Raw genomic sequence first — 11,314 nt, forward strand, 5'->3', positions numbered from 1 at the left:
ATTTGGTAGTAAATCTTGTTTTTATTCAAACAAAACTTGCCACCAAGTCAGGAATTCAAAAATAACTACCTGGTTTGGGGGCACTGAGAGCAACATCCAAGGGCTTGATGAGCAACATGTTGCTCACGAGCCACTGGTTGGGGATCACTGATATAGGCAATGATCAATAGCACAATGTATATAGATCATCGGCTAAACAAATAATGGTTCCCCCACCTTTTCTTCTGGTTTGGGCTGATAAAACAATCATCAAGGAACTGTACTGACTACCTAGACCGGCCAATAATTTGGGTCAAACACAATTTTCATTAGAAATTTGGGCTCTCGAGTTAAATGGTCCACCAAACTGACAAACATCTAAGTGTGCACTTCCAAACTGACTACTTTGATACCAACAGGCCTGAAATGGGATTAAAAACAGGCCCTGATTTCAAGTAAACAGATGCCTAAACAGCACCCCAACAGCCTAGTAAATAGTGAATGTCTATGGCACCTTACAGCAGCCCCTCTGGCAGATACCAATGTGTATAGCTTAAGTGACCTATAATCTACGCATACCGTACTCTTGTAAAGCTTTGCACCATGTCACAGAAATCATTGCAGAAAACATGTTTATGCTAATCTTAGCTCTGCAAAATATTATTACAGACCTTTGAAAACAACATTAAACCCTTTCTGGTTTCTGGGTCATGCTCTACCCCTCCAGGTATAATAACACATAAATACACAGTTGGCAGTATGATGTCCTGCAGGTATACTCCATCACAAGCTCTGCACCCTGGCAAAGCTGGGGAAAGGTTTCCCTTGGCAGCTTGAAAGGCTGAATACTGCTTTCATAGGTCTTTTATTTACAATGTTAATGGCAGGCCTATGATTGGAATGGTTGCCACAAGACAAAAATGTAGTTGCTTTTTATTATGTGTAATATGTTTTCTAGCCCAGTATTTATGGCCTTAGTAGTTTTAAATTGCTCTGTTTTATACAGAAGTACATTATAACAGCACTTGATGTGTCTAAAAAGGGTGGTTCCCCCATGAAAATGACTGTTTCAATAAACATGTTCTAACTAGTATTGCAAGTGTTTGTCGCAGCACATAAATACAGGTGTTTAGACACTCCTATTCCTCTTGCTGTAACATATTTATATACAATCACATCACTTAATGGTGAGCCCTCTTGATGGTCATTTTTAGACACTATAACTCAATGTTTTGAAAAGAAGCCCAGTGTTTGTGCTCCATTCTCTGTTGTTGTTATAGTTATGGAGATTACAAATCTTTTTATAGTTCCAGTAAATATGGGCAGAACAGTCCAAAGTATAGGCAGTGCTGAAGTGTGGGTTTGTATGCATGCATGATACAAAAATTCAGAAACATCAACATGACAATCAGTTAAATCAGTGGGAGTTCACCATAAATACAAATGTTCTGGTTACAACTACTTGCAATCAAAACACCAATATCTGATACAGAATGCTTCCTATTGACATCTATAGGAAGCACTACAGACGCTCAGTGGAGTTTGCTTTACTTTCAGTAATACCAATGGGAAGTAATCTGTAGCAGGCACTTTGATTACTAGGTCAAGTAACAGTGAAAAACACACCCAGTGTGTAAGGGCAGTGGCACACGGGGAAATTGGTCGCCTCGCAAGGAAACTTCGGGTGACTTCAGGAAACCAAAGTGATGTGTATGCCATCCCACAAAAAAATAAGTTCTATTTTTGAACAAATATTTATAGGTGTATAATGCCCTTCTTAAGTAAAAATGATTATCCAAATCAGCCTCTAAGTATGGAAGCTCTTTTGCCTCTTGTATGGTCAGTATATACACCTAATTATATTATATTGTACAGGACTGGAATATGCTAGTGTTTTAATCATATGCAATAATAATAATATGCATTGGGAAAAAAACTGGAGCCAACTTTGTCCTGTATTTCAAGCAGGTAGGAAGGAAAAACTATGTTTTATAGATGTTGTGGTCCTTTTTTGAAAACTGTTTTAAGATGAGTTTTAGAGATTGTTGTTATCACAGTATGGGGTTTAGGCTTTTTCTTTATGAAGATATATTCACAAAAAGGATAAATATTTATTAAATAGGGTATGCAGATTTGAAGCAGAATACTGTATACATACACAGATAAATAAAGCATAGTTGAAGCTCATTCACACATTTGGCATCACTTCAAGTATCTTCTTGCTATTCAATGTAGAAAATGAAACTTAGTAACATATTTCCATCTCTGATTAAAGTAATGCATTAAGTAGGGCAATGCTTGCTTCTTACTAACAGTTACTTTGGCCAGTAAAGCTACGACAGAGTCCAGAAACCCAAGCCTGCTAGAGTAAAAACTTAAAGGGCATGAAAAGCCTACATTTTCCTACAGTGTATATCAATTCAATTGCTGGGGATGTTGCAGCGTTACTATCAACCTCTGGAAAACTAGAGTGGCAGGTATTGAAAGATTATAAACTAAGACTAATAGATTTTTCCTGAATTAAAACCACAGTGCTATATTGTATACTGCAAGAAGCTGTATAATCAATTAACACAAGCTCTGCGATTGATGCAATTCATGCCCTGTGTTACTGCAAGGAGTCATCAATAAGACCATTCCAAATTGAAGATAAAAGCTTTAACATAAGCATCAGCAACATAGATTTCCGTATTTTGCTGTCTTTTAATAATTCATGTAATTCACAATGTGGACATCCAGCATGTGGTCATGCTGTTCACCGACCAAACCTTTTCCTCCATTCAGTACATTTTTTCAGTACTTCAACTGTATGTTGTGTGTTCTAACGGAAAAAAAAGTTTGGGTTTTGGTTGTAGAGATGGATGGAGATACAGTATAAAGCGTCCAGCATCACCTTTGACCCTTTAAGCTGCAAATGAAGTTTTATTTATAAACTCTAGTGGACTAAGCTACCCTTTTGTCCAGTCCATAGTTCCTTAAGTTCCACTTTGCAGCCAAGATCTCTCAGGGCAGCTTTGGCCACATCATCGCAATCCTTGTGAGCACTACGGGCTTGGAGAATAAGGGACTCTGCACCCATTTCCAGAATAGGCTGTGAGAAATCCCGAGTTCGAGAGACAAGGTTCCTGATAACCATGCAGGCCTGTTTCTAAAATAAGAAAAGGGTTTAAGTCAGAACCAATCTGTATGCTAGTTTAGAAATATTTGCATACTTGATTGTTAAGATGATTGAAGGACAATTATTACTATTACCTGAACACTGGTGTCCTGTGGATGTGCCTTCATCGCCTGAAGAGCTGCCAGTGCTCCCCCTCCTTCCATGATCACTTTACAGTTCTCTGGTTTGCGCAGAGCTAGCATGGCAAGGGCTGCACAGCCCTGATCACAGATCTGCAATAGTAACCATTAAATGGTTGATGGGAAAGGGTGTTACAGACACCAGAAATGAAACCTTTTTTACATCTATCATAACATTGTCTTTGCATGAGCTTTATAATTTTGCCAGAAAAAGTATTTCCTGATGCTTTTCCATTCCTTATCTGATCCCCTGTGTTCTTCTAAGAGGGGGCGGCCATATTTGTGCAGCAGTAGGCCGTTATCATTAGAAGCTGTAACTGACAGGCTGAGAAGGGACAGTCAGGTTGGCAAAACAGTCAGGTTTAGGAACTTCAAGTAACAATTACATACAAAACCAGCCCTAACAGTGAAAAAAGATGAACATGACCTATAGGTAACTTTTTATGTAGAATCATAATTTGAAAAGTCATTTTATCGTGTCAGTATCACTTTAAAGGCATTCTGTCGTGATTTTTTATGGGGTACTTTATTAATTCACTGTACCATTTAAAATTTTATTCTTGCACCAACAAATGTATATTTTTTTTAGTTGTAATATTGGTGTGTAGGCAGCCATTGTGACTGATGAGCTGTGAGCTTTCAGAAGAAGCCAGCGTTACTGCTTTCAGATGAGCCTATTGCTTCTCCTACTCCCATGTAACTGGAGAAGTCCCAAGCCAGACATGGATTTCTTACTATTAAGGGCTGTGACATACGGGGAGATTAGTCGCCACATGACAAAAATGCCATCCCACCGGCTAGAATGTAAATGCCGGTGGGATGGCATATGCAGAACGGTGATTTGGCGAAATTGCCTTGAGAGGAAACTTCGGTGATTTCGGCGCTGCGTATGCCATCCCACTGGGAATTTACATTCTAGCCGGTGGGATGGCATTTCGTGGAGATCGACAAGGGAAATTTGTCGTGGCTAATCTCCCTGTCTTTCACAGCACTAAGTGCTATTCTGATATCTACTGGGAGCTGCTATCTTGCTACCTTCCCACTGTTTTGCTGATCGGCTGCTGGGAAACGAAGAATATGGCTAGCCCCATTTCAAAATTAAATATAAAAAAATCTGTTCATGGTTTTGAAAAATTTCAGTACAGGATTCTGCTGGAGAAGCTCTTTTCACTGATGCGTTTTAAGTACGGCTCCGTCTACCTCAAATAATACAATATAGAATAGGCCACTTTCAAACACTCTCTGTAACATTAGCTAGTGCAATTCTGATTTAAAATATATATAAACTCTGCACTGAAGCAGCACAGCACTAGAGTCTGACTGCTTTTAACAGAATTGCAAGTACAGAACAATATGTATGTTAAGTCAAGGTTTAGCTATCATCCACCTGCAAAGAGAGATTCATACACAATCTTTGAAAAGAAAGGCGTAGTGGAGTTCTAAAAAAAAAATCTTTATACATTTTCCATCCCAGTAGATGTGAAAATACATAATCACTGGGTGATCTCACAAAATGGCTACTATAATTTTCACAATTTTGGAGCTCAAGACCTAATTATGGACCAAATGGACCTGTTTGCAAAAGCTGCCTTGTATGGAAATGTAAATATTGTGGCGCATAACTAAAAGAATTAAATGCAATTATTGGGATAAGATGGGTTTTAGTTACAGCTACAACAAAACAAGTATGACTTTCCCATGTTTTTGTGCTGAATTATTAGAAACAAAGAGAAAACACAGGATAAAGAAAATTACCTGGGAACTGCATAGGTGTCGTGACATGGCCAAGACTATTAGGTCTGTCCCACCAGAATTTACAATTGCATCCTTCACGTCATCATTGCCAGCAATAGCTCTAATGGCACTTAAAACCTGCTTTACCAATTCCTGCAAGAAGAAATCTTACAAAATCACATTGTGTCTTTACATAGAGAAATACAGAAAAAAAATATTGTTCGCTGCTTTCTGCAAATTCAAATAGACCATCTCATATAAAATGCAACTATTAATTCTAGTAGACGCCACAGCTTGCATATCATTTATTGGTATGTAAAATAATATCATCATTTATTTAGCTTTACAGATTTTGTTCATTATTTACATTTGTCTCTCAATTTAAAACATAAACAGTACCCTGATAAGAATCAGACCAGGGCAGCAGGGGAGAAATGCTAGCTAAAGTACCCCTAAGATGGCTATTACATTTAAACCATAATTTTAGCAAACTGTAAAAATGGTTTAACCCTAAATACTAATAAAAAAAAAAAAAAAAAGAAATCTACAACCATTTGTTTTACATAAGTAGTTTTACAGTCACAGAGTAGAATATCCAAAAATATTACAAGTAGGTGCAATATGCACAACATGGAACAATAATAACTTTTTAAATTAAAACAATAGCCAAAACATATTAGTATACAAAAGTTTTGCATAATTTAAAAATGTTGAATTTAACAATGAGGAATCTTTTCAGTTTCTGTTTTAGATGCAGATAAACCAACAAGTTGAACTTCCAACAAGTTGTTTGGAAACTTTATTCATATTTATGTATTAATGTTCTTGCTTTGTGCCAAGGTGGAGTGGGAACTTTTATAATATGAAAGATATTATTTATGGACCAAGATTGAAACAGTATATCTGCTATACAGGGACCAACGGCGGTGGTGCTGGATTGTCATGATAGGGACATACCTGGTGGTCAATGCAGTCAGCTAACAATGCCAGCATAAAATTAAGCCCACCTAAATCCACCACATCTTGACAAAACTCGTTGCGCACACAGAGTCTGGAAACGGTGCCACAGAGCTCACTGAGGACTCCTGGATTATCTGTGAATGCTGGTAAACATGACATATAAGACATCAGTAAGATTTTTTTTGATTATTTTCACTATGGAGCCTCTAATATATCACAAAGTAAAACGAGATTTTCAGTATAATGAATGTAAAGGTACATGCGCTTTTTAGCCTTGAGAATTTATTCTCACTGCCTAATTTATAATAACTGTACATCTTTCGTGCTACATAACAAAATACAACATAATACAATTAAACCCTTTATATGCAATATAGCGGCTTGCACTTATTTGTAATTTTACCTGCATATTATAATTTTCTACAGTTGTTCATATAACCACACCAGAACAGGTTATTCTGTACACAAAGACTTATTTTTCTTTATATGTTGTTAATCCTAAGAATGGAAGCGTTTTTTTTTTTTAAGAAATAATTTTATTGAAAAAAAAACGCACGGGCAGGGGACCAACCTCATTTTACTATTATAGTAGGCATTTATTCCCAAACTTATTTTTGTCTGTCAGACCTCTATTGCCACCTTGACCGTGTAGCTAAAGAAGATACATATCTTGTTTTTCACACATTTTAATTCTTATTGTTTCACTCATTTATTAAGGATTAATATATTCTGCAGTGCTACACATAAGAGTACATAATAACTGACACACTGACAAACTTACTGCCATTACAAAATACATAACTTTGTGTCAGTAACAGAGTATTCAAGTACTTTCTTATTTCTCTCTTGCTTCTTCTAGGCTAAAGTTACCCTTGTTGTCAGGATCACCAGTCCAGTCACAACAGACAGGACGAACCTTTGCACTGCTTGGACCACCAGTCAGTAATAAAGAAGAAGGTGTGTTTGTTGAGCTTTCACTACTGCTTTACTCTTCATCTGGTGGTTTGTTAACACTTTCCTGCTGGTTTACTAGTGATAGCAGTCTGAGGAATGCTAAGCAGTGTGACGATTTGACAACAAGCTAGAAAGTAATAAGGAAACACTTGAGGAAAGCACTTTACGTGAATTAGCTATTGTTTAAAGGGTGTATAGAGAAAATGAGTATCTTATTAATAAATCATTTTTTCCATTAGAAAAGAATTTTAAGAAAGGAAGTATTATAGCATGTAAAGAACAATGGTGTGAATATACAACAATTCTTGTTCAAGTAAACATTGTACCTTTTGCTGCCTCAATTAAACACTTCAGTCCGCCATTTTCCAAAACGATCATCTTTGCATGATCATGGGCATGGCCAAAGGGCACCCTGATGTCATCATCAAATGTCATAATTCTCAAAGCAGAGCACGCCTCACGAACCACATCTGCGTCTGATCCATGAGTTTTAATGGCCCCAGTCAGGAGGGGCAAGATCCCTGCCTTCACTAGATCCTGCCGATTCTGCTCATGTTTTAAGCATACATGGCGGGTGAGACGTGTGCCTAGTAAAATAACCTCTGCATCACCTGCATGGTTCTTAAAAGTCTGAAGCAACAGTTGCTGCCCTGAGGCTTCTAGTAAGTCAGGTTGCCCTTCAGTAAGGGCAGACATAGCATACAAGGCATTCAGCAAAGCCTCACGATCATCTTCTGAAAGTCTCCAGGTCTCTAGTATAACTGAATAGGCCGATTTCTGTCCTGCCAAGTAACGATGTGCCAATCCTTGCTTGCACTGATCTCCAAATTTTATAAGGAGCTCAGAAATTTCACTTACAGAAGACGACTGTACAGATTTTCTCAAGGACTCCAGAGTCTATCAATTAGAGAACAAATTTGTTTGGTTGAAGAAGCTCAGTATCATAAATATAAGCTCTAAGATTACCACCACGTCTAAGTTTAAGAAATTGTATATGCAGTACATTTATTATTATCATAATTTTTCATAGTGATTGTACATATGTTTAAGCTAAATATTTCATGTTTTCTAGTTAAAAGATTTGATTTGCATCATACATCCAAAAGTTCTACTTCTAGTAGAGTAAGAACTATTGGAAACATCATAAGTTAATAACTACGAATAACAAAAAAACAAACAAAACTGGGAGCCAAAAATAACTGTAAGAAAAACACTAGACATATGGTTACTTGTGATGGTGTATGCAGCAGTTGAGCAGTTTGCTAAATGGGGGTGTGGAAGGGTAATAGTAGTAATTTGGAAAACCGATTGTAACCAGTTACTCGTTTTTGTAATATAATCTGAATTCTATGCAAAAGAGAGGAAAAGAGAGAAAAGTGGAGCAAAACTATATACACCAAGTTTTATGTGCATATTTTAAAAAGTGTTATTAGTACAGGTATAGGACCTGTTATCCAGAATGCTTGGGACTAGGGGTATTCCAGATAAGGGATCTTTCCGTAATTTGGATCTTCATACCTTAAATCTACTAAGAAATCGATAAAACATTAATTAAACCCAATAGGATTATTTTACATCCAATAAGGCGTAATTATATTTTATTTGGGATGAAATACAAAGAACTGTTTTATTTCTACAGAGAAAAAGGAAATCAATTTTAAAAATCTGAATGATTAAAATGGGGTCTATGGGAGACAGGCTTTCCGTAATTAGGACCTTTCTGGATATCAGGCTTCTGGATAAGGGATCCCATACCTGTAGAACCATAGTAATATAAATATGAAATGGTTTATTTCTATGTTGCAGAAATACATATGGCATGGTGCCACCCAAGTTTAAGACAGAAGCATAACCGTCAAATGAGTTTCCCCTAATTTGCCTCATATAGAGAAAGAAGCTTCTTTCTGTGCAAAGTTACACTGCTCACTCCCTGTATTTATGGTAAGTATACATATTGATGTGTCCACACACACCTGTAAAATATCGTGATTTGAAGCAACTTCATTTTCATCACATGGTTTCTTCACTGCTTTTACAATATTAGTCAAGTCAACACCTAATGAACAGGAAAAACATTTTATTATTTCCATACTGTACTAATCATTTGAGGCCCCAAGTCCTAAAAAGAACAGGCAATTTTCTCCTGTTGAAAGAAAAGACATGTGAATGCAACAGTGCATACTGTCAACAGTTTAAAATGAATAATGTGGCTGAAATTGTGTCCCTTTATCAGTTGGGCTTACACAGAAAGGTTGCATAAACACTATCTCAACTTCCAGAAATAAATATTTTACACAGACATAACTAATTCCACACAGTGAAAGGATACCAGATGATTCCCCCAACCACCTAAGATCCAACCGCTCCCTAACCTTGTTCCATTGTGATGTGATGGATTCTAGGACTTGAACCCTCTCTTCATTCCAAAGACTCTGTGCACCACCCACTATGGAAAGTAAAGGAACTTCAAGCTCCCATAAGCTAAAGGTGGCCATACACAGGCCGAGTTGCTGATATTGGTCCTTTAGACCGAATCGGCAGCTTATCGGCCCATGTATGAGCGCCAACGCCGGGCCTGAAATCGGCAGGTTTGATTTTTCATTGGATTAGGAACCGCATCGGCTCGTTGATGTGGTCCCCGAACCAATGGTGCCTATACGCGCCATTCTAATTCAAACTAGCCCAATATCACCCACCCGTAGGTGGGAAAATTGGTCACCAAGCGAGCGGATCTTACTGTCTATGGACACCTTTAATGGGGTTGTTCAACTTTGAATTAACTTTTAGTATGATGTAGAGAGTGATATTCTAAGGCAATCTGCAATTGTCTTCATTTTTAATTATTTGCGGTTTTTGAATTATTTAGCTTTTTGTTCAGCAGCTCTCCAGTTTGGAATTTCAGCAGCTATCTGCTTGCTAGGGTCCAATTTAACCTAGCAACCAGCCAGTGGTTTGAAAGAGACACAGGAATATGAAGAGAAAGAGAAGTAATAAAAAACAACAATAAAATGTAGCTTCACAGAGCAACAATTTTTTGGCTGCTGGGGTCAGTGACCCTCATTTGAAAGTTGAAAGGAGTCAGAAGATGAAGGCAAAAATTCAAGAACTGTGAAAAATGAAGACCAATTGAAAAGTTTCTAAGAACAGGCCATTCTAGAACATACTAAAAGTTAACCTGAAGGTGAACCACCCCTTTAATGTGCTTGTGTCAAAGAGGGGAGTATAAGTTCCCTTTACATTCCCTTTTACATACAAAACTCAAAATAAAAATATATAAAATAAATGAAAGCTGTCAGGCACCCACCATTATTAAACGGTGTATGTCATTTATGGGCAACTTTTAAATAAATAAATAATAAATCTTTTTTGTCATTATCACTTAGACAATGAAATTGCAAACAATTTTGTGGGTGTCATCTCAGTAAACATACAAAACGCCTCAATAACTGCAGAAAAAAAGATTGGGGCATTCTATTTCTGAAAGTTTTCAAGTGCCCAGTACCTTGAGACTCAAATTGTTGGATAGCTTCATTTAGGGCTTCTTCTGGATCCATCTCAAACTCAGTCATATTTTCTTGCACAATGGCATCAAATGTTTCCTGGGTTACCCATTTACATGCCATTTTCATAAATGTGTATACAGCTTTTTCTCCTCACAGATGTACAGGCTGTTGAAAAAAACACATTAAAGCATGGTTTTACATTATGGTAAAGCATTTTTAAAATGGATATCAACCCAGGTCTTGACATTTCAAATGTCAAAGGCTTGATAAAGAGTGAGAGAAGGCCCAAAACGTTGCCTGTTTGTGACCTCAAAAAAAAAAATTATGAAAAAAATATATATGTATAATCCTTTTGTTTTCATTAAGAATGAAGCAGAGAACTTATTGGGTCATTCAGTTCTTCCTCGCTATTTGTTCAGTTTGGTTCTACTACATCTACTACAAAAATACAGCTTATGACCATTCAAAAAATCTTGAGGGTGGGAGGAAAATGCTGCGTGACAATGCGGCACAGTGATGTAGTTCGACCTGCAAAATAAAAGCTCTTTGTGTTCTGCCGCATCCCAGGCAGCAGCCATCATTTCTAGTTTTAAAGCTTTTATAGCCATCAACAATGGTCACACACGCAGAACTTAGCTCACACTTTCCCCAAACTTTGTCTAAGACAAAACCTTATTTCATTTACCTGACCGTCTTCCAAACCCCGTTTTCTTTTGACCCGTCTCCAAGCTTCTGACATAGCAACCAACAAAAGGAAGTGACATCACGACTCCCCTGTGACAGCTTAGAAACACGTGTGGGAGCGCATGCGGTTTTAGATTCATTGGCGCTAAACAGGGCGATAATGGTTTATCTCTCGTTATATTGTGGCTCTGTCATAATCCTAA

General features: G+C 37.3%; 1 protein-coding gene across 2 annotated transcripts; it reads right to left on the reverse strand.

The window, feature by feature from the left end:
* Positions 1-2,070: 2,070 nt before the first annotated feature.
* On the reverse strand, positions 2,071-11,273 carry armc6 (armadillo repeat containing 6). 2 transcript variants are annotated; one of them, XM_012960033.3, is made up of 8 exons: positions 11,113-11,273; positions 10,427-10,592; positions 8,898-8,980; positions 7,251-7,821; positions 5,968-6,113; positions 5,032-5,163; positions 3,232-3,369; positions 2,071-3,127 (listed from the first exon to the last, which is right to left on the reverse strand). In XM_012960033.3, exons 2-8 carry the CDS (start codon positions 10,551-10,553, stop codon positions 2,915-2,917), a joined length of 1,410 nt encoding a protein of 469 aa, XP_012815487.1. In that variant the 5' UTR covers positions 10,554-10,592; positions 11,113-11,273; the 3' UTR covers positions 2,071-2,914.
* Positions 11,274-11,314: the final 41 nt, after the last annotated feature.

The sequence above is a fragment of the Xenopus tropicalis genome, chromosome 1, assembly GCF_000004195.4.
Source record: "Xenopus tropicalis strain Nigerian chromosome 1, UCB_Xtro_10.0, whole genome shotgun sequence".
Taxonomy (NCBI): Eukaryota; Metazoa; Chordata; class Amphibia; order Anura; family Pipidae; genus Xenopus; species Xenopus tropicalis.

What these genes read in the sequence shown, in the direction of transcription:
- armc6 (XM_012960033.3), bottom strand. Translation starts at nt 10,553, where the DNA reads ATGAAAATGGCATGTAAATGGGTAACCCAGGAAACATTTGATGCCATT. An exon ending in TTTAATTGAGGCAGCAAAAG is followed by an intron (nt 6,114 to 7,250) that starts GTACAATGTTTA and finishes CATGTTTACCAG; the next exon opens with CATTCACAGATAATCCAGGA. An exon ending in CACAGGACACCAGTGTTCAG is followed by an intron (nt 3,128 to 3,231) that starts GTAATAGTAATA and finishes TTCTTATTTTAG; the next exon opens with AAACAGGCCTGCATGGTTAT.